At 36.9% G+C, this 27,518-nt stretch overlaps 3 protein-coding genes across 4 annotated transcripts; all 3 read left to right on the forward strand.

Annotated features, from left to right (window-relative positions):
• Positions 1-856: 856 nt before the first annotated feature.
• On the forward strand, positions 857-3,570 carry LOC116175373 (uncharacterized protein K02A2.6-like). The gene is made up of 2 exons (XM_031493448.1): positions 857-3,112; positions 3,194-3,570. Exons 1-2 carry the CDS (start codon positions 1,161-1,163, stop codon positions 3,435-3,437), a joined length of 2,196 nt encoding a protein of 731 aa, XP_031349308.1. The 5' UTR covers positions 857-1,160; the 3' UTR covers positions 3,438-3,570.
• A 9,474-nt stretch (positions 3,571-13,044) lies between these two features.
• On the forward strand, positions 13,045-22,577 carry LOC116177077. 2 transcript variants are annotated; one of them, XM_031495941.1, is made up of 5 exons: positions 13,045-13,709; positions 13,761-15,330; positions 21,071-21,213; positions 21,267-21,474; positions 22,306-22,577. In XM_031495941.1, exons 1-5 carry the CDS (start codon positions 13,142-13,144, stop codon positions 22,550-22,552), a joined length of 2,736 nt encoding a protein of 911 aa, XP_031351801.1. In that variant the 5' UTR covers positions 13,045-13,141; the 3' UTR covers positions 22,553-22,577. The 2 variants fall into 2 exon arrangements, with proteins under 2 accessions (XP_031351801.1, XP_031351800.1); XM_031495940.1 differs by having other exon boundaries at positions 13,048-15,330.
• A 1,528-nt stretch (positions 22,578-24,105) lies between these two features.
• On the forward strand, positions 24,106-27,509 carry LOC116175507. Its single transcript, XM_031493666.1, has 3 exons — positions 24,106-24,432; positions 24,798-27,183; positions 27,239-27,509. Exons 1-3 carry the CDS (start codon positions 24,106-24,108, stop codon positions 27,283-27,285), a joined length of 2,760 nt encoding a protein of 919 aa, XP_031349526.1. The 3' UTR covers positions 27,286-27,509.
• The last annotated feature ends 9 nt before the right edge of the window (positions 27,510-27,518 follow it).

The raw sequence follows: 27,518 nt of genomic DNA on the forward strand, positions 1-27,518 counted from the left end.
TTAAAAACAATCAGAGTGAATTTCGAAAACGGTCAAAATCGCGAATTAATTACAGAAGTTTAGGTATCGAAAATCTGTGCTTACGTTGCAGTCGAGATAATCATTTATCGAACACTTGTCGAATCGAAATCAATGCACTTAAATGTAAATCATGTGGGAAAGTAGGTCACGTAGAAAAAGTGTGCATCCAAACCTTATTAAAACAAAAAACATCTCAGAGGCAAAAACCATCTACAACTGCAGAAACAAACTACGTCGAGCCAGTTCTACACCATTTTGATGGAATCAATCAAATCGTCGATATTTTTGAAAAATCCAGAACGTCCAATCATGAAGCTCAAAAATACTTCACAAATGTTTATATCCAAGGAAGACGTCAAACCTTTGAAGTAGACTCAGGTGCAGGCTTCACACTTATACCAGAATCCGATTACGCTAAACTACGTCTAAAAACAGTACTAAAAAAGTCCAATACAAAGTTTCGGTCTTACACAGGAGACATCTTCACTCCAGTAGGCTCCGTTTCGGTACAAGTTGAGTATCAAGGGCGAAAATCTCAAGAGGAAATGTACGTCGTACCTTCAAGATTCCCTCCTATCCTAGGTCGCGTGTGGATACGCCATTTGCAAATCGACTTAGCTGAAATCGACAAAAGAAACTCGATGTCCAATACTTCTAATATCTTATCCATCAATATAGTACCAGCTTTATTTGAAGAATATAAAGAAATTTTCGAACCCAGAATAGGATGTATTCCAGATATTACGTGTTCCTTGAAATTACGAGAAAATGCTAAACCAGTATTTATTAAACAACGAGAAGTTCCACATGCTTTACGGGAAAAAGTAGAAAAAGAATTAGATGACCTTGAACAAAATGGTATAATTACAAAAGTAAATCTTAGCGACTGGGGTTCACCACTTGTCGTTATTCCCAAACCAGATGGTAATGTTAGGTTATGTGTCGATTACAAAATAGCCGTTAATCCTCAGCTCAAATCCGCTCATTATCCATTTAAACGCATCGATGATATTTTAAACAATCTCCGGAATTCAACCTATTTTTGCCGATTAGACCTGTATAAAGCATATCTACATGTACGAGTTGATGAAGACAGTCGAGCAGTACAAACGATTTCAACACATCGAGGTACTTATCAAATGAACAGATTATCATTTGGCATAAAAACAGCTCCAAGTGAATTTAACCGAATATTGGACCAAATTCTTCAAGGCTTAGAGGGAACAATGTCATACTTTGACGACATCATAATCCATGGAACATCACATGAAGAATGCCAGAATCGACTTAGACACTGCCTAGAGCGTTTAAGAAAATATGATCTACACCTCAACAAAGACAAATGTACTTTCTTTCAAACCGAAATTCAGTATCTAGGGTATATCATTCGTCAGAACAAGATTTCTAAATGTCCAAAAAAGGTAGAAGCGATCAACAGTGTTCCACGTCCTCGAAATGCAGATGAAGTACGTAGATTTTTGGGAATGGTTACATACTATTCTCGTTTCATACCAGATGCATCAACCATGACACATCCACTTAGACAATTACTGCGTAAGGACAAACAATTTTTTTGGTCGTCATCATGCGAATCAGCTTTTATCAAACTGAAAACCGAAATATCAAGTGAACGGGTACTGGTTCCCTTCGATCCCAATTTACCAATTACACTTGCGTGTGATGCAAGCCCAACAGGCATTGCGGGAGTATTATCAAACATTATCGACGGAGTTGAACGACCTGTAGCGTTTATATCCAGATCACTGACACAAGCCGAAACAAATTATAGTCAGCTTGATCGCGAAGCTCTTGCCATCGTGTTTACAGTGGGCAAATTCTACAATTATATTTATGGTCAACCATTTACCCTAATCACGGATAATCGTCCATTAACAAGAATCTTTCATCAGAATGCAAAACTGCCAGCGATGACATCAGCTCGTTTACTTCGTTATGCTGCCTTTCTACAACAGTTCAATTATGAAGTCCAACATCGGAAAGCCGAAGATCACGTCAATGTTGACTTCTTTTCAAGAGCACCTTCTAATGAAAAATCAATTGGAATAGAAACAACATTAGACCAAGAGTTACAGAACTTAAATGACCAGGTGATAAATCAAATTTCAACTTATTCTCTCACAAGTACATCAATCGCATTCGAATCTCAGCAAGATCCAGAACTGTCAAAAATAAAGGAAAGCCTTATACATGGAAATCTCAATAATCCAGACTACAGTCTTCACGATGGAGTTATATTCAAAGGCCAACGTGTAGTAATACCAACGAGCCTTCGTGCAGAAGTTTTAAAGGAGTTGCACCATACACATGTCGGTATCGTCAAAATGAAGCAGTTAGCCCGGAGGTATTGTTATTGGCGAAATATCGACAAGGATATCGAAAATCTTGTTCGACAATGCGAAAATTGCGCCCTCATCAAAAAAGATCCTGTAAAAGCTCCAGTACACCACTGGGATGAGCCCAAGGAAAACTTCGAACAAGTCCACATCGACTATGCAGGACCCTTCCAGGGATTCTATTTCCTCGTACTCGTTGATTCAAAATCCAAATGGGCAGAAGTCAAAGTAATAAAAGAAGCACCAACTTCAGAATCGACAATATACCTTTTGCAAGACATTTTTAGTGTACATGGATTGCCAAGAAATTTGGTATCAGACAACGCCACAATTTTCCATAGTGATACATTTCAAACATTTTGTAGAGAAAATGGAATCATGCAAAAGTTTATTGCACCAGGGCACCCTGCCACAAATGGTCTCGCTGAAAGGAATATTCAAACCCTTAAGCAGAAACTTACAGCCATGGCAGACGAAAAGCTCTCGATGAACCAGAAAGTGCGTGAGATATTGTACCGATATCGAGGCACACCATTGAATTGCGGTAAAACACCAGCTCAACTTTATCTTGGAAGAGACATTCGACTTAAGCTAGATGCACTACGTCCATCAAAAGAACCTGCCAGTAAACCAGCTGACCTTCCCCGAGTTCGAAACTTCAGCGTGGGAGAGAGAGTCCAAGTTCGTTGGTACACTAACCAGAAGCCTACATGGAAATTTGGAGTAGTTCTAAAGAAGTATGGTCGTCTACACTATCAAATCAGACTAGACAATGGCTATATTTTTAAACGACACATAAACCAACTCATCAAATCTAGTGTGCAACCGAAGAAGAAGGTCACATTCCAGGACAACATCGAAGACCAACCCAAGCCAATGGAATTAGAAGAAATTATTATCAGACCCGACAATTATGCTGCAGTTCCAGACCAAGGAAATGTTCCTGTGATGGCTCCCCCAGCCGAAGCTGTTCCTCAAGCGGCTCCGCCAGCTGTTCAAATTCGAAGGTCACAAAGACAGCGCCAGGTTCCGAGACATTTTCAAGATTACGTTCGAGACTGATCATTTTCGAAATATTTCATATTGTATTATTTTTCATATTTCAGTAATCGTTATGTTTTTATTTAGCGTGGGAGACTATAATGTATTTATTCAATGTTTATTATGTCAATGGAATGTCTATATTTTTCAATATCTATGGTTGTCGCCTCCTGGCGGTAGACAGAGAAATGACAAGCATGTAATGGTACCACGCGAGTATTGTTTACTTCATTATTATGGAATAAATAGGTCAATAAAGTGGGAAGTGTGTTTTCAGTGCTCATTAACATTTACCAGACCTTCTAACCACAAGAACATAATAATGGTCTTGGGGTTCATGAGGTTTGGTCGGAAAGTTTTGTTTTTAAATTTTCAGTTGCGCTGTCGTTTGTGACTGCCTTGAAATGTTACAATAAGGAATATTTTGTTCTCCCAGCTGTTGCTGATACTTACATAATGCTTCAAAGTCAAATCTCGCCGAAATAAGTAGAAGGTTAGACACGGTTAGATTTTATTAACCTCAAGTAAGAACCTTTAACTCTGCCCGGATTTATAATTACGCAGACACCAAATGGGTACTTGACAGGATAAATAAGAAGTTGAACATCTTATATCCAATAGTATCATCAATGCCTTTTATTTTCATATTAACAACAATCCTGAAGCGATTGCTAAAGACAAACTTACACTTCTTTGTCCTAATCCTTTTATTCATTCGCAGATGGGACTGTCCGTTCATAAGAGCTTTTACAATTTACAGGTTAGGTACTTTAGGAAACTCAAAATTTATGGAATCATTATATCATGTAACAACGCATCTAATGCTTATTTGTAAGGATATTACTATTGGCCTTTAAAAAGGTTCACAACACCACAGGTAATAGTGGAGAAAACCTTCTCGCAGTGATCAACAATGTGTTTGTATTTTCCAAAGCATTCTTGGGGAATGTCCGCGTTAAATCCTAGTAGGACATTTTCAACTCTCTTTAGGTCAAGCGTATACTTTGTTTCAAGGGTGCTGAACCTTTCGTCACACTATCTGACGTCATAGCAAAATTAAGGCAGGTCGTAAATTAGTAGTTGGTTTACATATTGTCACATTGACGTTTCAACTTATTTATTAAGGTGTCACTATCGTTCATCATGATTAGACCGCCCAAGTTGACAATCACTTATAAGGCATCTGGTCCTGATAGGTTTTTTCCTGTTCTTAGGTTTTATAATGGGTAAATGGTCATGTATTTTATGTAGAGGAAGTCCGTTGGTATGAATTAAACCTTTTCCACCGTTTGTAATCACCTCACGTACCCGATTCTTTGCACCGACAATCGAAATGGATACTGCCAGAGCATCCGAAACTCTTTGAGATGAAGTGTATGATGGTTACAGAAAACGCATAGGAACATTTGTAACTTAAAGTTTGTTTAGGCAGTTCGTAAATTAATATTTTGTTTACATAATGTTGATGTGAAATTAAGTATGCTACCAATGTGAAGAATACGCGTTAAGTTGCGCGTATTTTAATGACCCTTAACTAGCCATTTGCAGAAGTAGAATAGGCCATGGTTTATCGGTAAGCCTTTCGCATTTATACATCTTACAAATTTGAGATAAAGCGTAGTCATTGGCCCGTATGAATAAAAGTAAGCAAATGCTTATACTTGAAAAATTCAAAGTAAATACTCGTAAGTGCTCCTTCGCACTGGGCGACTTAGCAGCGCTGCTAAGCAGAAGGACAGGACGCAGTGCAGCGCTGCTAAACAAACCAGTATAAAGGGGCACTTACGAGTATTTGCTTTGAATTTTGCAAGTATAAGCAGTTGCTTATTTTTATTCATACGGGCCATTATACCACTGGCTCATTGAAATAACAACGCATACATACAGTTTCTGTTCTTTTGCCACACAGTCGAGATATTCGCATAAGGATCTTGAATATCTTCTGATCCGATTTATTTAAAAAAAAACGCAATTGTGAGAGAAAACAGGTAGTGATGATATTCAAATCGTATGTACAAAAGAAAAAACGACACTACACCACAAATCCATCTTCTGATCCTGCATGGAGTAGTAGGTATATTACCGGACCCCTTCACTCACTTCTTTTTCTAACTGTTTTGAGAGTACCATCTTGCCAGCTTCTTCTAAAAGACCCTTTACTGTATATCCAGGTTTTGTCTAAAACCACAGGTCGTAATGGAAAGAGTGAAGTTTCGTTGTGTTTAAAGTCTCTCAAAAATTGTAGTCTTCTTTGAACTGCATAGGACTGTTCCATTAAAAATAATCTATTGGAGACGGTGCATCTCCGCCACGTGAATTTCAGTTTCTTCAAACTGCGGGACAAAGAGGTACCAGATATTTCTACGCCATCAAGTCGTTGAAGATTACTGGTGTAAGGAACGGAGTGTAACATTCTCACCTATAAAATCAATTCAATACCTAAGTGTTCTAGCGAACCTCTTCATTCTGTGTATCGGTTCGTCATATTTACCTAATGGTAACGGGAATGACCTAAATTCATGATATGAGCGAATCGAACCATTATGTAAAATTTTTAAAATACTTGTCTATTAACGGCGTTGCTGCACTGTCGACTTGCCTAAGCGTTTTTAACTTTGATGATATTTACTTCACTTTTAACACAAACTACCTAATCAACACTGGAAATCTGTCTATAACGAAAATCATTTGACGGATTCATATTATGACAGATCAATTGGTTTATTTGTCACGACTTACGTTAATGACGTAATTTTTTTGTCTCAATCGATTTAAATGTAATGAAGAGAGAATCACATTTATGATGTCAGGTTCAGTACCAGTGAAAGAAAGTATATTATCCTCGCCATTAGAGATTGCCGGTACGTCATAAGTAAATGATATAACGCTCCCAATTTTCCACTGCTACTGGAATCGGGGTGGGAAAATTGAGAGTTCACAAGTGCTGGTTCGGGTAGCTCAATTCGCAGCAGGGTTCGGTAGTAAAACCAGGTGAAAGCGGAGATCGCTTAATACATATATTGTTTCCAATAATAAAACAAAATAAAATTAAAATAATGTACACAAAAGCACGCCTCTGTGGACTGCCTCCGCACGTCACTGGCTCGGATTGAAGTGGAACGGTCAGTGCGACACTTCCAGTGGATGCTGGATACGGTGTGTTTCCTCTTAGGTTTGTTATATTCCTTTAACAATCGGAAGTATAATTAACACGAATAAATTCAGAGTAATTAAGTGATTGTTTAAACAATAGGTGAGTGACCTTGTTGATTATTATTTAATGTAATACTATGGGGGAATTCTACCTAGACAGAATTCCAAAAAAAAATGAAACGGGTTCTAAACAAAATTGACTGGACGTAATAAAATGAAAAGGGTTCTTTAATTAACTCAACAAAAGTATCTGGATGTGGATTATTACTAAACAGGATGGTTTTCAGGACTTAGGTACAAAGTACCGCCCTAAGTTACCAAGAGTTCGGGAAAGGTTTAGAATAACAGGTGTGAAAGTTGACCAGGTACACAGTACCAGCCGTGAACTTCTGGAAGTAGCTATCGGGAGTTAGACCGTAGGTGCAAAGCACCGGCCTAAGCTTCTGGATCAGGTAAGAGATAACAGGGTTCGAAATTTAGGCCTTTGGTACAAAGCACCGGCCTAAGCTTCAGGGAGAGCAGGAGATCTGGAGGGTGGTTCTGGTAGAAGGTTTTGAGCTATAGGAAGGTGATCTCAATTAGCTCGCTCACAGACGGGACACTCGCTTTTATATTCAACGGCCGGTTACGTTTGGGGGAATATTTGGAAATGGTAATCGGGAAGGGATTAACGGGAAGTGGTATTTGATATGATCGGAACATAGATATATAAATACATAGATACAGCCATACCCCAACATAGTTCAAAAGGACGTACCATCTATTACCATCACTTTCGGCACATTAATTACGTATAGCGCTATCCTTTATAGAGGTACCCTGAGCATGGAAGGCAAGATTCGCATTATTTATTATAACTGTCAATCAAATTGTTAGCACAAATCACACAGAAAATTATCAGATTTGAGACTTTACAACATAAATAAACCGCCTTTTTATTTATTTAAATCGCATAGTAGCAAGAAATGTTACATTTAAAATGGAAGATGTTACTTAGAAAGCTGGAAAATGAAGAATTTGAAAAAATTACAGCTGACAAATGGAAGAAAGTGTGTGAACATGTGGAAAGTGATTAATTTAAAAGAGATGTTATATTGGTTGATGTTTCTGAACTTTATAATAAGTGTTAATAATGACAGTGATGATTCGGATTTGTCAATTTCATCTGACGATGATTCGGATTGTGAACTTTATAAATGTAATGAATGTTCACTAAATGAGTATTATCACCAATTGGATATCATTGCTAAGATGTTGTATTTATTTTAAATAAATGTACACGTGTAGCTTACTTACTACAATTAGCACTATAATTTCAAAAAGAAACCCCACCGATTGGACATATGCCGAAAGGTAGGCCAGACGCGTAGCGACCAAAATTTGATATTGCACGCACACACAGTCTATAAATCTCGTTTTCCTAAGAATATTGCACGGATCCTTCTTTGTGATCATGATACAAACGCACTGCATCAACATCATATAGGCCAAAATGATAATTGGAAACGAATTCACTTCCTGTCGCAAATTAATCTCTGTTACCATTGCGCCTAAAACCACGCAATTAAAATTAAAATGTTGAACATAAACTTTACTTACTTACGGTTTTTTTAATATTCTGCAAGCCAGCAATGAATTCCCTGCAGCACATCATGCCAAACAAGGTAAACATAGTCCCAAATTTGAATGGCGTAGCTCTATGTAATAAAACTATTTCAGGAATAACAATTATGGAGGCGTCTATCATTATAGCAAGCACTAATGTTATTCGTATTCCATTGATAACGCAATAATTACATATATTTAGTGAAAAAACCACCCATCATGTTTAGGGCGAATAACTTTAGTTAGATGTCACATGACTTATGAGACGCGCTAAGTTTGTTTTAAGCGTCCGATTCGCGTACGACATAGTGGTTAATGCAATAAAAAGAGATAGAACATGTTTCTTCTTAGTTAGAAAGTAATGGAGAGATGTACAAATTTCTTTGATATGTTTTTTAAAAACCGAGGTACGTTTGTTAAGGATGGCTGTATCTAGGTATTTATATATCTATGCCAATAAATGACAGCTGTCGCCATCTCGGAGTATATTTTCTAATCAAGTTGGCATTATTACGGAAGTAATTTGACTCATATTTTTCACTTATAATTGCACAAGAGGTTTGTATTTTACCGAGTAACTTTGGGTTGTTTAGGTAATGAAAATTTGTTGCCTAGCAATTAGACGAGAAAAACTGTCAACTAATAAAAATGCGACACCGCAGGTGGAGCATTTTTAGGTTGACAGTTTTTCGAGTTCAATTGCTAAAAGGAAACAGATTTGAATTGCAACAACCAAATTTACTCGGTTTAAATACAAACCTCGAGTGTAATTCGGCAGGACAATTTAACGAACAAGAAATTCACCAAACTAGTCAATTATTGACAGACGTCAAGCTAATCATATGGGAAAGGGTAATGCGATAATTGGTTCGAAAATGAATAAGTGAAAAAACCACTAGTGCATTTGTCGCTGGAAAAGTTGCAGGTAACTTTTGCCGCTGTCAAAGTGACAATTACACTGCGGCTTATGCGATTTTTTATACATGAGTTGAATTGTCACTTATAATTGCACAAGAGGTTTGTATTTTACCGAGTAAATTTGGGTTGTTTAGGTAATGACAATCTGTTGCCTAGCAATTAGACGAGAAAAACTGTCAACTAATAAAAATGCGACACCGCAGGTGGAGCATTTTTAGGTTGACAGTTTTTCGAGTCCAATTGCTAAAGGAAACAGATTTGAATTGCCACAGCCCAAATTTGCTCGGTTTAAATACAAACCTCGAGTGTAATTCGGCAGGACAATTTAACGAACAAGAAATTCACCAAACTAATCAATTATTGACAGACGTCAAACTAGTCATATGGCAAAGGATAATGCGATAATTGGATCGAAAATGAATAAGTGAAAAAACCACTAGTGCATTTGTCGCTGGAAAAGGTGCAGGTAACTTTTGCCGCTGTCAAAGTGACAATTTTACTGCGGCTTATGCGATTTTTTATACATGAGTTGAATTGTCATATTAAACCATACGATTGTGAACTATGACGTACCGGCAATCTCTAATGGCGAGGATAGTACCCGTCTCTCGATCGTAGAGACCCCATCGACGCCAAATGCATTCTCCAAAGCATTTGAACTCGTGGGTGTCGGGGAAATTCATACCAAGCATTTCTGTGAATTGTTCCCTAGAGCTCACATTAGTTTCCGCAGCACATTCCTCGCTGTAAGGAGTTATCAAAGCAGCCCATGACTTAACTATATCGGGATGCACCTTGAATTTCTAAAAAAAAAATGGTTAACGGTTGTCCACATGTAGATGAATTAATACTACTTACACGTTTCGTTTTGATTATTAACGATCCTCGAGATCGTTTATAATTTTGTATTGCTATTTGTTTGTCCATCTGTCTGTCCGTCTGTCTGTCCGTCTGTCTGTCCGTCCGTCTGTCTGTCCGTCTGTCTGTCCGTCTGTCTGTCCGTCTGTCTGTCCGTCTGTCTGTCTGTCCGTCTGTCTGTCCGTCTGTCTGTCCGTCTGTCTGTCCGTCTGTCTGTCCGTCTGTCTGTCCGTCTGTCTGTCCGTCCTGTCTGGGTCCGGTCTGGTCTGGTCCGTCTGTCTGTCCGTCTGTCTGTCCGTGTAACTGTGTAGAAACATCCAATCGCTTTGAAAATTACATTAAAAAATTAAATACATGTTTTTCAGGATATAAGAAAGGTCGCTATATTTTCCGCTACGTAGACCAACGGGCCAAAAAGTTACAGCCCAAAAACTGCCCAAACCGCCAAAAAATGGTTTCTTTTATAATTCTTGTTACAAAGCACATATGACTGTCCGGTTTCCTGGGTTAGTAAATATTCCTTAAACCTTAGGCAGATGCAAAAAATTATTACGCATGCGCATTCCAACTGTTGTATTTGCACAATCCCAGTTTTTTTATTTGTTAGATATTTAAATGAAATGTTGTATGCAGGCACCTCGAATAAAAGTAAAACTAATACCGAATCGAAAAATTTGCTTTCCGCATGCGCAGTCGGTTTTTTTGAAAATTAATGTCGGTTGCATTTCAGAGAGAGAATGTTTACTAATTTTGTTTTAAGGAGTATGGGCACCCCTTCAATGTATGTTTCATGGAAAAAAGTGTGAAACAGAGACCTGAAAGGCCTAATTCAATTTTTAATAAGCAGTAAAAAGCAAATTTTTAGCACAAAAATGGAATGGAAAACATTAAAAAGGGTATTTCTCTGACCCTAATTGAATTTTAACAAATCAAAACATACTAACCCCCCACGTCAGTCCTAACACGTATGTTTTTGAATAATTATTATTATTTATAGTGAAATCGAGAGAATGATCTACATTTGTTTGACCATATTGGCTATTATTTGAAAATTTGGCGCACGGGAAGTCTGTACCTTTTGAAACAGGTAAAAATAGTGGAACGTAAATGAACCAAAAAATTAAAGCAGAGAATCCGACGAATCAAGTAGTCAGGCAGATGAAGATACTTAAGACATCAGGGGATATCGAGAAAGACGTTAGAAGCGATAAATGATGTAACCGAATAGAGCGAATAATCCAAGAGTAAATGAAAAGCGAGTAAACCAAAAAAGAGCCATGGAAACCGAACAAACTGAGACAGATTGAGATGCTGAAAAATCGGACAGAATCAAAGATGTTAAATTGGCCGAAAAATCTAACAGAATTTGAGAAAGCCGAGGAAACCGCGAGTGTCGAGGTAGTTGCAATCATTAAAGACACTAAAGACGGCAATGACCTCGAGGAAAGTTAATAATCAAGAAAGGTGTGGTACGAGTCAATCGTAAGAAGCTGTAGTTCAAGGACGATGCGTAAAAAGTTAAGTAACACAAAAGTATAGGAATATTCATGTAATAGGCGAACTAAAACGATAAGTGCCATACATGTAGATCTCGAAAAAGTAAAATAAACTTCAGGGAAGCGGAAGACATCGACGATGCTGCAGAAGAGGGGGGAAGTTCATCGAGAAACACTGGTGAACCGGGGAACCTTTTAAAAGGTCCAGTAATCGGAAGACTAAGGTGAAAGGGTTCAGCGTAGCAGTAGAGATCTAGGAAACTGAAGATCATTGGAAAAAATATAGAACAAGTTAAAAAGTAATCGTAAACGATTTACATAAAGCGCAATTCCACTTGCATTCATTTCCCATTTGTAAGATGCAACTTCTGTTAAAATCGTAAAAATCCGGCCACAAATATGAAAGATAGCGTTGCACATGTGCAATCCATTTTTGACGTCCTACTTCAATTTCCGTATATAAGAACAATTACATTTCAATGCTTTCCTAAATAAGAAAGTTGGAACTGCGCATGCGCAAATCTAAATTTTGAAACTAACATTAGATTTTCCTTTGTTCCAAGCGCCTACAATGGGTCGTATGAATAAAAGTAAGCAAATGCTTATACTTGCAAAACTCAAAGTAAATACTCGTAACTGCCCCTTCATACTGGTCTGTTTAGCAAGGTTTAGCAGCGCTGCACTGCGTCCTGTCCTTCTGCTTAGAAGGGCTGCTAAGTCGCCCAGTGCGAAGGAGCACTTACGAGTATTTACTTTGAATTTTGCAAGTATAAGCATTTGCTTACTTTTATTCATACGACCCATTGTAGGCGCTTGGAACAAAGGAAAATCTAATGTTAGTTTCAAAATTTAGATTTGCGCATGCGCAGTTCCAACTTTCTTATTTAGGAAAGCATTGAAATGTAATTGTTCTTATATACGGAAATTGAAGTAGGACGTCAAAAATGGATTGCACATGTGCAACGCTATCTTTCATATTTGTGGCCGGATTTTTACGATTTTAACAGAAGTTGCATCTTACAATGAATGCAAGTGGAAATGCACTTTCTATAAATCGTTTACGATTACTTTTTAACTTGTTATTATATGCAACATGTGTGCTTTTACTAATAACATAAGCTACCGAACTGAAATTCAAAAAGAACGAACTAAATATATTGCAAACTGTAGGAGTAGGTAAGGCCACGGACGGGCGGGCAGAGAAAGTGGCTGTAATAGCGCACCCAACTTCGTTAAAAAATGCGTTAAAAACCTGCAAATGTTTACGTGATCTAAGTGCTGACATCTTTTCTACCTGAAACTACATGTCGACTGGACTATTACAGTATTACCTACAGTATTATAGGGTTTGTCATCTTCTTTAGTCAAATGATAAGATCTTTTTACCACAGAGCTTGGGGAGGGATGAAAAATTCAACTCGAAAATGTAACAGAAATAAAGTTTTACTATTGCACAATACAAAAGTTTCACATATTTTTACATAGCGCTACATTTACTATTTTGTTTACTAGAAATCACTTAATCTCTGCGCTAGTTTAACAGCCTAAATCGACTATTGGCGTTCCCTCGACCCATACAATTTATAACTATCATCCTACACTGTTTAATTAAAATTATAATTAGTTTTTTTATTTTTAGTTCATTCTTCAAATAAAGGAAACCGAAAAGTATTAGCACTGTCAAGTGTGCAATTTATGGGCAATAAAACTGTTTTAAACAATAGCGACATGGAATTGACTAGAGCTGTAACGTTTCAAAACGTTCGAAATATAACGCTACCAATAAATGAAGCTATGGATTATACGCAATGTGTGGCTGCCGAGAACCCCAATAAAGTGAAAAATTGCAAGAATGTAACGTTATACGATGCCAACATTGAATATACTTGTCAAATATCCCACCTTAATTTTCCAAAAATGCCTCTGGTGGTTAACAGATCAATTACAGACAGTACTAGTATGGACTTAACAGGAGGAATTGGTGAGGAGTCTCTTGTACCATGTAATTCATCACCATCAATGATGGAACAAACAGTTCCCATGACTGATTATCAATTCAAAGATAAGACCAATGTAGAAGGTTCTGTAAACATAGAACTGACTCAGAATGTGTCACTCAGCAATCTTTGTTCGTCTTCGAAGGTTAGCTGTGACTCAAGCGGAATAGTTTCGGCCAATAATGTTCAGAATGAAATTACAAAGTTGGGCGAAACTTGTTGCGAACTCCAGTCAGTTCAATCAAGTGGAGAGAATGACAAAACAAGTCTGTTGGTAAACTTAAATGTAGATTATATTAAAGGGCAGGTTTTTGCAGAAAAAAATAAACTGCATCATTCATCATTGAAGGTACAGTGTGATTTAAACTCATTTGATAATGCACAGGCCGATGGGGGTGTTGAAGTGTACTCATTTCAGTCGGATATGGAAATAGACCAAACAATTCCAATAACAGCACGGAGTAAATTAAACTTAAGTCGTGATGGAATTGCTATACCATTGAAGATCTCGGTAGATAACTCGAATGGAAATTGTATAGTTTGTAGTGGTGAAGTTAAGAATTTAATGGATGCTGCAACCACTGATGAATCACAAACTGTTGGTTTAGCTTGTCAAATACCTCGACTGCATTTTGCAAACACGGCGGCTAACAGATCACGTCAACTGCATTCGTTTCAAACAGATTTGGAAATTGATCAAACAATTCCAATAAAAGAACTGAGTGACTCAAATGGAAATCGTACAGCTAAAAATTCAATGAATGTTGCTCCTACAGATGAATCACAGACTGCTGGTCCAGATATTTTGATTGAGAAATGTAAGGAAGGTGTGCTAATAAACCTTGAGAAAGAAGGGGGCCAAATATTACCAGTTAAAAAGTGTGAGATCAGTGGGGTCACATGTACAGAATTAGCGAACAAACCAGAGAAGGAAATGGAAGATGTAAAATTGGAACTTACGTGCAGTATAGACACCAAATGCAAAAGCATCTCTGCATCTCAGTCAATGCTAGAGAAATCTACAGCACTTCCTCAAATGTCGCCTCTGAGACCAGATTACTGTTACCAAAACAAATCAGTCCAAGGAACAGTTGCGGAAACTCTTGTGACTGATTGTAATAATTTGAGTAATTGTCAATCACAGTCCGATTTCTCAAAGATTATTACGGGTGAACTAAATCCGTCCTTTATCAACTCCAAGGTCTTGGCTTTAAGCGATTTTAGTTGTGACACCTTTCCAACTTCATTAAACAACACACGTGAAACTATGAAAGATGGAAAGAAAAAAAGTTTTGGCCTACAAGCAACATACGTTGTACATTCGAATGTATCGAAACAACCGTCAAAAAGTATGTCAAGTCAAGTACCAACTGATATTAGAGACGTAGAGACACACTTAAATAGTCACACTGGCAAATCTATAAATATCTCCCAAGAAGATATTACACTACTGGAATGTTCAGAAGACACGTTCGATCTGATTACCCAAGAGGCTCAATCTTGCATCCAAAACATTGCAAACCAAACGAAAGCGTCCGATGAAAACAACGTTGATTTCAATCAATTATGGAATGGTCATAAAATTGAAGCACAAAGAATTGAAACTTCAGTGCAGGAGTTAGCAGACAGCATCACAAATTCCGCCGCTAATAGGGGCATTACAACTAGATTTCAATCTTGCTTGAAAATGTATGAAGAAGTAGCAACTCAGTTTTCTGAAAAACATAAGGTGAAAGAATTTCAAGACCGTCACTCGCGAATTGTACTAAAAAGGGCATCAAGTATTGTGGCCGAAGATTCACTACCTCTTCAAACGAGTAGCGACTTCTCAGAAAATTCCATCGAAATTTTAAGCTATGAGGAACAAATCAGAAGAAAGTGTAAAAGGTAATTATTTTCTTTTAATCGTAGCATACACAAAATTGAAAGAATGCAATCGCCAGTTTGCCCTGGAAAGATTTATGCTTTTTTTCTCACAAGTGCTAATGGTAAAAAAAGGTTTCGTCGTTTAGGGGTACATCTTCAAAAGTTTGTAGCGTTCTAAATTTGCAGAAATTGTGGATTATGTTTATGAACAATTTATTCTTTTTAAATGAGGCGGGAACGGTTAAATAGTGTAACCAATAGAGGACACTATGTCTGATGTAAGAGCGCATGCATGTATACACAACTTATGATAAGAGGGATTTTTGAGCGGGACCAAGAAAAAGGCGAATGGCGGTCGTAGAAAAGAAACGTTCCCACGGACATAATAATTAACGTTGTGATTCGAGACTTATTTAAGTCAGTGGGGCTAGGTAGCGAAAATAACGCGTGAGTTACTGAATGTAAAATTAATTTATTGACAGTAAATAATTTTAGGATTTTGGTTACCTACCTATACTACGTGCAATTATTCCGGTACAAACCTAATTAGGCAATAACTTAATCTACATTTCAATGGTTGTCTAAAATTCTTTCAAGAGCCGTTTGTCCTCGCGTTTGTCACCTTAAGTAAGTTATTAATTCGGAATATTCGTCATATTAGCGTACGCGTTACCTTTTAGGGCTCTTACCCCTAAGTACTGGAAATTGGAAAGAATATATAGTAGCCGCCCCTGACGTCACGTGGGACGCAAATTTATTACCTGCACAAGTAACTGCGGAATACCAAGCGCTGTTCCTGATGATAAGATTTTAATTCTATGGTGATAAGCCGCCATCCCACCGTCCACCTGTATGTACGAGCTTTGATACCTTCACACAATGCTCTGAGGTTTGAGATAACAAAATTTGAAAGGAGATGTCAAGTTTATTTGTTTAAATTAAGCATATTTTTTGATTTTGATAATTTTTGATAATGTTGTGCTGTCCTTAAATTGTCAATTGTTATTTAGAGTTATCAGCCCAATATTGAAGTCCGTTGAATGATCATTAATCTGAAACACAAAAATTACGTTATCGATATCATCGTCAAGTTATACTTACCTACCGAGTCAATTACCTGTTTAAATAAATTAATAATAGGATCGGTTTTTGCATTACGTTATGAGCTTGTCCGATTACCTGTCATTGGGCAAGTTGGTTTAAGACAGGTTGGCGCCCCCTTCAAACAACACTCAGTACAAGATCCACGACTCAGCTCCCAAATCTTTGAGCACTGTTAACACCCATTATAGCCAACCAAAAAAGGGAAAGTCATAAGTTCCAAAAATTGAACTTTTTTTAGAAACCATACTATACACGGAAATTTACATAGCCCATTCCCATGAAATTTGGTTTACAACCGCATAATCGACCATTTCGAATTGAAATAAAATAATTTCCAAATGGCACCTCTTCCGTAAATACCGGTGGTTTTTTTAAAATAGAAACATACCATTTTCTATTTTTTTTTTTCTAAATGCGCTATTTTATTCCGAATTCAGCACAATTAATATTTAAGTACTTATCTGTCATAGATTTTGACATGTCAATTTTTGAAGATAATTTAAATGTAAAAAATTTGAAGATGCAAGAGTCCATTCAAAAATTCATCTCTTAAACCGTTCAAGATAAGTGAGTGCTCTTTTCTTGTAATCGAATTCTTAAAGTCTAAGGGATTTCTTGAGTGACCGCCGAAAGTCTTGAAAAAGTTTCCAAGGCTGCAAAGTTAGCAATAAAAAAATATCAAAAACTTCAGTTTGTCAAATTGCAAATACTATTACTAATGCCAGAAATGAATGTAGATGTAGATGCACCATGTGGATAATGGTTAACACTGATTGACATTTGATTCGAAGGACATTCCAAATAAAACAATTGCTTCCAAAGCCTACCATACGTAATGAAAAATAAGAATACTCAATAACTACGGGACATATGCATACAGAATGTTAATAGTGACCGTAAAATTTAATAGTAGTTGCAATTTGAATAAGTAAAAAGGTTTCGCCCTAAGGCGAGTAACGTTAGAGCATTTTCCATGATTTTATCAGTACTTCCCAAAAGGTTATTGGTATGTTTTTCTTTACTAAATCTATGGTCAAAATTTCGAAAAGATATCTCGATAAATAAGACAGTTGATATTACGAATCCTGCGCATGCGCACATTAATCTTATGTTTACAATATACGATACGTGTTTGTTTTTACTAAAAGCATCTTTTGTTGAAATTTCAAAGAAATATCTCCATAAAAAAGAAAGTTGGCAGTGCACAGTCTGCGCATGCGCACATATGATTTTTACTATATTGTCACACTAGGGGGTTTGGTAGCTCTGGTTTTAGCACTCAGCATAGCCAGAGGTGTGTGACTTTCAACCGAAATCAATAAGTCATGTTAAGATGTAGTTATTGAATTATTTATTTAAACATAAAAAAATGTACTTACATGTAATCTGTCATTGTGTCACTAAGTACTAACTACTGATCACTGATTTTGATGGCTGATGACTGATCCCCTTAAGAGACTTGGATCGTCTATTTATTGGTGCCCGCCGCCGCAATTAGGTCGGAAATCTCACGCCCCTGTTCAATGGAAATTCTTACATCCAGGACTTTAATTAACCGCAGCCTTTGTATGGGTTGTGAGAAATCGGAACTAACGCAATGCAGCTAACCAATGTTTCCTGATTCGTAGGCTCAGAAATCCCTATGGGGGTTGTCATATCCGTGACTGTTTCCTAATATATTGATTGTAAATTGTAGTGAAGATAATAGCTAAGGTTTTGCATGAATCATTATACCTAATAATTGATAGATTATTAATTTAGAAAAATCACTTTCGTGACATTTGCCTCCTCCCACAGAAATTCCTGACCTCAGGAATTGACTTGTATTTACTGAGGGTAAATACTCAATCTTACTTGCTAACGTAAAAGGTGAAAAATAGAGTGGAATTTCCAGGATGTTCCAGGACATTTCCAGTCTATTTATCCATCCTGTATATACTAAACTATATACAAATAAACCATACTATACAATCATGTTTTACAGTAAGGAAATGAACAAATGTTTATCACCAAAAATGTCTTAACCGCAGTTTTTTTTTTAATTATCACTGTAAGATATGCAAGTATCCGGGTCTACCAAAAACGACTTTTTTATAGTTCATTTGTGATTTAAACGTACTCGCATTAGGTAAGTATCACTAATTAGTTTTAAAGTTACTCACAATTGGTCTCAAGGTGTCTTTATCACTATATTGTTTTTCACTTATTCACATCACTTGGTCCATCGATATATAATGTGTATCTTCCGACGTTGAAGATCGGCGATTTCCCTCAGGGTGTGGCACGTACATAATAGGTGGTGTTGATGGACTCTTCCTGGGCTGAAAAATCACTTTCGTGACAATATGCGGTGTGTTTGTCTCGACTAGACGATTAAAATTTCAACAAAACATTATTAAATAAGAAAGCTGATATTGGGCAGTCTGTGCATGCGCATATTGATCTTCAATATTTTTCTTGGCTCAGATGCCAGAGCTACATACTGAATTCAGAAAGAACGAACTAAATATATTAAAAACATAGTAGTTAAGGCCTTGGGCGGACGGACAGAGAAAGTAACTGCAATTGCGCTAAACACTAAAGTTTTTGACATTTTTTGATTACTAACTTGGAGCCCAGCCCAAGCCCCTGCAACTTTTTCAAGATATGAATTTTCGAATGGACCCTTGCATCTTCAAATTTTTAGAGTAGAATTGACATGTCAAAAATTATAACAGATAGGTACTAAGGTACTGTAATGAGACAGGGTTGATTATTATACCACTCACCTTCACTCAGAGTGAGATCTCCTAAGGGCTGATTCTACAATGAAGGTATATACCAAGAATAAGCTATACCTAGAATAAATGTCGACGGTTGCGTTGGTTACAATTGTGTCAACCAATGAGATACATGTTGCTATGGCAGTTATTCCAAGGATGTCTTATTCTGCGTAAAAGTGTAATTGTAAAACCGGCCCTAAATGATCGTGTTAAGACCCTAGATTTTACATTGTGTCTTGTAGTATTTTAAGTTACAATTTTAGAGGTCGTCATCTGTCGCATCTTTTATTTGAAGTATCACAGAGACAAATTAAAAACATCACGGCATCTTTAAAGCTTTATTCTTTAAATCACAATGCCTGATAGACAATACAACCAGATGTCACAGGTTCTAAGCTATTGTGACATTAGCACACCGTGGTGCCTGAAACCGTGTTAGGTTTCTTCGAACGTAGACAATGGTGGCATGCCCTAAACTAACGGCACCACCTTTCCACTTTACCGCGAGAAGCCTCCTGCAACGACATCACTGACCCTTCATCTTTTGGGTCAGAATTTATTGGCTTTGTATGCCATTTAAGTTTCACGGTCACCAAAGCTGGATACCTAGGAGTTGGTGAGTGTGAAGCCGTATGCCAACTTCTTTTTCCTTGCCTGAGGCCCTTAATTTTCGATCTACTTACAAGCGAGCGCATAAATTGCAGTACTCCACTACCAATTGGCCACGAAATCACGGACTGGTATTAGGACCGAAAAGTCCTGCGGTCTCTCAAGCGCAGTCAACATTCCAAAATCAACTTAAACCAGTAGAACTTCCTTTGAAGGACTTCAATGCATATTCATGAAGTGGTAAAATTAAAATATAAGTCGGTTATAAGAGAAGCAATCAAAAGGATCCCTTCGGCTAGTTAAATTTAATCTAATTTCCTAGTAGCTTGCGTAATTGGTAACCTTAACTCCAATTACAAAAAATTGATGATCGAACGCATTCACAAGGGCTCAATTTTAATTAATCATAAGTAAGCACAATGTGTAATTTTGACAACATTAAATTTAATTCGTTGTTTGGACCACGCCACCCAACGACGGCATGTTGCACCCATTTCGAGGAAATTAGACTTGTGACTTATATACAAAAGCGATATTAAATTACGTAGGCCATTCGATTATTCAATATAAATGAAAAGATTCTTCTTTGCAATATTCCTATAATGGATTCAAACTCCATATAATTAACAATTGTCTGAGGGCCAATTGCACCTTAAAAATTAAGTATCCCTTAAAGTTAAGCATCACTTAAATACCATAGCAACGATTGTCTTAATAATCGTTGCCATAGATTTTAAGTTCGACTTAACTTTAAACAAGGCGTAATTTTGTTGGTGCAACTGGGGCTGATTACATTTCACTCCTACAATTCATTGATTGTGTACATTTTTAGTAAAGCTCTGCACATGGAAGTACCACATTGCTTTTTTTTTACCAAGTAAGTTCCTGAATTAAGTTGCAAATTTCTACATTTTTCCTCTGTCAATGTATGCCCGAACGCTTTCTTTACAAGTTCTTATATCCATTCATTAAAAACAACATATAACAATTAGCCATGCTAGAAACGTAAATTTTTCGCCTTTATTACTTTAGTCGCATACGGACTAACTCTGTTTTGTTTTAAACTGGTTTATACAGAAAAGGGCACGTTACGCGCGATACAAGGACCACTTATAACAGGCGAACCGTACTTTCTTACGTCCGCTCTGTAGCGGGTTGTGTACAGAAAGGCCTTATGTTCGCCTTAGAATTTTTATTACAGACTTTTGTAATTATTTCTTCTGTTTAATAACAAATTTGTGTAATCTAATGCTTATAACTATGTTTTATTATTGGTTTCTTTTTAGAAGTAAAAGCTACTGGACAATCAAATCTCTCAAAGGAGATTTCTGTCAAATACACACTTTATATAAAACTATAAGGCTGGATGTAAAATTCAACACAATGAATGGTATTGTTTCCGAATGTGCTCTACACGACTGCATATTGGGTAATAAATGAGTTTTTAAGTTTCCCAAATATATTAATTTATTTTGTTAACAGATACCTCCGATCCAATTGCATTACTGGTGCATAAACACTTTAAGCACCGTCTCATTGAAAAGAACATCAAATCAGGAGTCGGTGAGAAGTACGACATATTGACGTTGTTAGATTATGTGCATATAAACATGGAAAAGATGTTAGATATTTTTAACGAATTTTGTTCATTTTCCAAGAAGTACAACTTTAAACTGGATAAACAGTTTATGTAAGTAATAGATTGTTATATGCTTAAATATGGTAAGTGACAATAGTATCGATCTTCATTTATAGTTCGTACACTGAGCAATGTAACATGTCATTAAGTCGTAAATTAAATGTCATTTGTAACGCAACCGATAGTTGTATTGAATATACACCTGAAATGCAATGTGAAACTCCGTTTCATACGGGCAAGATTCGCTCAAAACAAACTATGGGAACTTGAAAACAATAGAGCAATAGTTTTCTACTACTTAGAGTCAGCGGTTCTCAATAGTTTTATTAATTATATTGTTCGTGTAAAGTTTATTGTTCAATGAAGCAGCTCAGGTTGAAGTTCTTGGCCAATTTGCCATAAATCCCTCAATGTCAACATTTAGTTTTTTTTTGTTAATTGTTACATTTTTGTTAAATTGTCAAGATGAATATTGACTCTATTGGTACCACTGGAAAGGATTTTTCAGTAGCTTTCCAACGATGTGTCACAAGTATGGGGTTGACATTTAGGATTTTTGAAGAGGGGGGGGGGGGTCACTCATAACTTCATTCTGGTTCCCCTCGATACCCCCGTAACGGTTTTGTGTGATTTTCAATATCTTTAGTTGGGGAAATATGGCCGACTGCAAGTTTTAAAATTAACACCCTGTATATTAATTGGTAACGTTACATGTTTACAATGTCTTTCATGCCATGTTCACTTATTCATTATGGAATACGTAATTACATTAGAAATTGTGATGAAACATGTTGAAAATATAAGAATTGAGACAATAAATGAATAAGCGAACATGCGGGGTGTTTCTTTTGTTTGTTTTAAAATGAATTTGTTTCGTTTTAGGGGAACGTTTAACATAGTCAACCTTATTTTAAATAGTAGTTGGAGATTTTATGTCGATATGTCCGAATTAGACAACATATCCAAAGACTCAATTAGGATAGAAGGAGATGGTGCAACAAATGAAGTGCATATAAGGGAAATGAAGAAATTAATGAATAGAGTATCTTGTGGTTTACCCTTTTTAAAGAAGTTTTTAAGTGATGCTTTAGCTTATACTAGTTTGTGTGGTGCGCAAGCACATGGATAATTTATTAATAAACGTTTGCAATATATTTAGACATTTAGTTAAAACGTTATTGCAATATTTGTTTCATATTTAATTTTTTGAAATATGTCTAGTGAATGTTCATTTCCTTAATAAGTTTACATTATATCAGTAAAATTAAGGTATGCTATATAAAATGAAGCAGTGTCACTTCATTCTTTTTATGAAAACAGCTACAGATTGGCGGAGTTTAATGAATGCAGTAAAGTAAGGATCTAATAGATAACATTTCGCTTGCAATTCACGATGTAAAGGTGCAAAAATTCTAAGAGTGAAAATTCGGAAAATGAGTCGAAATAAATTGCATTGCAAGAATAAACTTTGAAATTAATTGTTTGTAATGATGTGAATGCATAACGTAAATAAATAAATGTAAAGCGATGGGGTATACAAAAGGGATTTTTTTTAAATATTGATTTATGAAAAAAATGTATTCTTCATGATATTTTTTGCTTGCTTTGAAAGTACCAATAACGTTTCGATAATCTAAAATTTATGTATAGAAATCTGGTAAAATAATAAAATTAATTTTTTTTTATTGAAAGTTATCATTCTACATTATAATTAAGATAGAGTATTGCTATCAAACCACAAACAGTCGAAACGTTATTGGTACTTTTAAAGCAAGCAAAACATATTATGAAGAATAATTTTTTTTTATAAATCAATATTTAAAAAAATTCCCTCTTTTATACCCCATCGCTTTACACACTGTACATAGCATGTAGGAAAAGGTGACATATAGGTTAAAAACAAGTTTTTGGAACAATTGGTCAGGTAAGCATCAGGTAAGATTCTGAGAAAGGGTGAAATACACAGGATGTGACTAATCTTTGGTGCAATAAAATTCTTCTGTTGAGAGAGCAAGATTAAATTACATAGTGTTGTACGGCAAATTCAATGTTACGACAAAATTTGTAGAAATCTGTGAATCGCAATTCATATGTCACAAACACACAGATTTTAAACTGAAGAGTTTTTAATAGCAAAATCTTTCCCCCGAGATAGGCAGCAAATTATGGTCCCTATAGTTGAGTTGACAAGTCGAGAGCAGTTTTTTACCACCCCTGTGACTGTCTCTTCATGGCAAAGATGTTATAGTTTACAAACAAGTCAGTACACATACACACATCAAACAATGCAATAATTTCCACATGTTTGAAAGAACGATCAAAAATGATCTAACTTTGGGCCCAAGACCATGTAATCGAAACAAAAATGTAGCAAATATTACACCAAAAATGAACGCGATTTCAAACAAAAATGGATTGCAACGCACGATGAGTGAGGAGCGTTGTGCTAAGTGTTCCGATTTGATTATCGATTTAAAAGTGTTAATTCAGTGTACAAATTGTTCAGCATGTTATCATGCTGCATGTGTGTGTATCACGGATTTAAGAGGGTTTCATGCAAAACGTTCCACATGGAGATGTTCTAAGTGTATTCCTACTGAAATTCCTGAAGGCGATGGCTATCAGAGAAAACGGTTGCGCAGTGACAATGGTGATTCCGTAATTGTTGATCGATATGTCTTAATGGAATTAGTAGAAGCTGTCAAAAAACAGAACGTATTGGTCGTCGATTTGAAAAACGAATTAGTTGAAATTCGTAAGGAAAACAAGACTCTTATCAACAAGGTCGCCGCGTTAGAAGATATAGTGTCAAATAATAACAAACAACAAATGTCATTTGCCAATATTACTAAAGGCATTAATCGCAATACGCCAGTCAAATCTTCAACACGTGCTACTACTGCTACTAAACATTCAACAGCTATCCCGTCAACATCGCAGGAGCAGGTCCATAATGCCGTTACGAATGCCATAGATAATTTAGATAAGCCGAAGACTGATGACTTTCAAGTAGTAACGTCCCGCCGGAGGAGATTTCAAAAGCCTCTTTTTTATTGGGGAAATGGACTCCGGGAATGTTAATGGCGGTTCCGATTCCAATACCTTCGAAGGATCAGAGAGACGTCAATGGGTGTATGTAGGCAGAGTTAGAAGTGGTACTTCCTCGGATACCATTACTGATTTTGTTAAATCGAAATGGAATCTTACCGATGTTGTCTCTTCTCTACTAGTTGATAATAAAGACACCTGCTCTTTTAAAGTTGGTGTAAGGGAATCGCACTTGAAAAGTTTGCTGGATGCGAGCAAGTGGCCCAAGGTGAATTTGTTTTCATTGCTAGAAGAGGTATCAATTCTACTGCCGTAAATTTTTCAAGGGCGGTGGGGCCGGTGTCAGAAGGATAACTAATGACTCTGCATTTATGGATATTTATTATCAAAATGTTAGAGGCCTAAAGACTAAGGTGAAATCGGTTTATTGTAATTCATTATCCATCGATTTCGACGTTATTGCTTTAACGGAAACGTGGTTAACTCCTGAAATTGCTTCCGGTGAACTATTCGATGCAAATATATTTACTGTATACCGCAAAGATAGGTCGCCCGTAACGAGTGTCAAAGTTCGTGGTGGTGGTGTGCTTATCGCAATCAAATCAACATTCAAATCGCTTCCTCTGAATGTACATCAAGTTTCCATCGTAGAAGAAATTTGGGCAATAATCGATTTAAGTCCTCAGGGGACCATTCTTGTTTGCTGCACCTATATCCCGCCCAACTCTGATGTTGCTGTCTATGAATCCCACATAACGTCTGTGGAATCAGCTCTTGATAAATTCCCGGAAGCCAGAGTTATACTGTTAGGAGATTATAACCTGACTAATACCACTTGGGATAGCGACGAGGAAGATGGACACCTTACTGCTTTTTGTAATCGCAACCGCATTTCAGAGCTTATATGTGACGCATTCAACCTGTTCGGCTTCCATCAATTCAACTCAATCAACAACCGGGTGAATGACAATATCCTTGATCTAGTCTTTTCTAACTGTGATACTTCCGTTTCTAACTGTGATATTAATTTAGTTAACTGTGATTCCTACCACCCAGCACTTAGTGTAGCGCTTCACACCCACCAAGGTTTCTTCAAGTGTGATGACTCGAATCAACAACCAGTCTACAAATTCAATTTCTCGAAGGCTCCTTATGATCAAATCAATGACTACATTCGTTCCGTGGACTGGCATTCACTATTTTTCAATGGAGATTTGGAATCAAATGTTGAAAACTTTTACACAGTCATCTACGACATTTTAAATGTATGTGTTCCAAAAATTAAATGTTTTAAATCAACGTACCCGCCATGGTTTAGTAGTAAACTACATAAGCTGATTAGGGATAAGAAGCTTGCCCACAAAACATATAAAGCATCTAAGAGCAACATCGATTATCAAGTTTTTACCGAGTTGCGAACTCAGTGTAAATCCTTGACCACACAGTGCTATGACACCTTTATTAAAACCTGTGAAGAAAATGTTACTTTAAATCCGAAGTCGTTCTGGAAATTTTATCATAATATGAACAAAACTTCTATTATCCCTCCTTTGATGATAAAAGATGATGAGTCCACATCTGACCGTCGTGAAATTGCCAATCATTTTGCCAAACACTTTTCTACAGCTTTTGTGGAGGGCCGCATTCACGAAAATTCGTTCTCCACGACCAGTGAAATCGCGCTCGCTCAGTTCAAAATAACGGCTGAGGAGGTTTTTGGCGGTCTATCAGCTATTGATGAATTTGGAAGCACAGGACCGGATGAAATTCCACCAAAATTTCTCAAGAACTGTGCTCAATCAATATTCCGACCATTGTTCCTTTTATTTTCATCTTCGTTGGAGAAAAGTGTTTTTCCGAGTGCCTGGAAGAATTTGAAAATTACACCGATTTTCAAGAATGGAATCAAGCCCGATTACAATAACTACAGACCAATATCCATCCAGTCGGCTATACCGAAACTTTTCGAATCCATAGTTGTCCGGCAGTTCACCCAGGCCTTCTCGCAAGTGTTATCGGTTAATCAACATGGTTTTACAAAAGGAAGATCCGTGGAAACAAACCTGTTTCTATACTTGAACCGGATTTTTGGTTCTCTTGATCAAGGTATTGAAGTGCACTCGATCTACACAGATTTTTCCAAAGCATTTGACCGGGTTAACCACAAATTGCTGATATTCAAGCTAAAAAAGTACGGTCTAGGTAACCAAGCAGTGAAATGGTTGGAAAGCTACTTAGCTGGTCGTAAAGCACGAGTCCAAATCGATGACACTTTGTCGGATCCCATTGACATCAAATCTGGAGTTCCGCAAGGGACACATTTCGGCCCGCCTTTGTTCCTGGCATACGTCAACGACATATCTTCGATATTCTCCTCAAATCATGCCCTTTTTGCTGACGATCTTAAGCTCGACTACAGACCTATCGAGAACACCCTGGATGTGCTGATCCTTCAACAAGATTTGGTACAACTTGAAATATGGGTATTAGATAATGATTTGCAACTGAACTTAACCAAATGTTGTTCAATTTGTTTTTCGAAGAAATCATCGCCTTCTGTTCCGCTCTACCATCTTTGTGGTCAAGAACTTCAACATATGGGCATCATCAAGGACCTGGGGGTAGTACTTGACACAAAATTGAATTTCCAGCATCACTACGATCATGTTATTTCGAAGGCTAGCAAAATGGTTGGGCTCATTCGTCGCCAATGTAAGGATTTCTTCAACATAACCGCACTGAGGACTTTATACTTCTCCCTGGTTAGGTCGCATCTGGACTATTGCTGCACGATCTGGTCACCATACTACTTAACTCACGTCAATCGGTTGGAAAAGATACAGAACAATTTTCTTCGCCTTATAAAGTACAAATTCCTTCTTCATGGAATCATTTTGGATCGCACTGAAAATGTCCGACTTTACTTGGGAATACTGACTCTTAAACAGAGGAGAAATTTACTTACCGCATGTTTTGGTTTCAAACTACTAAATGGTCACCTAAACTGTCCGGATATTTTATCCACTATTAATTTAAACGTACCGATT

This window comes from Photinus pyralis, unplaced genomic scaffold (assembly GCF_008802855.1).
Source record: "Photinus pyralis isolate 1611_PpyrPB1 unplaced genomic scaffold, Ppyr1.3 Ppyr1.4_LG7, whole genome shotgun sequence".
NCBI lineage: Eukaryota > Metazoa > Arthropoda > Insecta > Coleoptera > Lampyridae > Photinus > Photinus pyralis.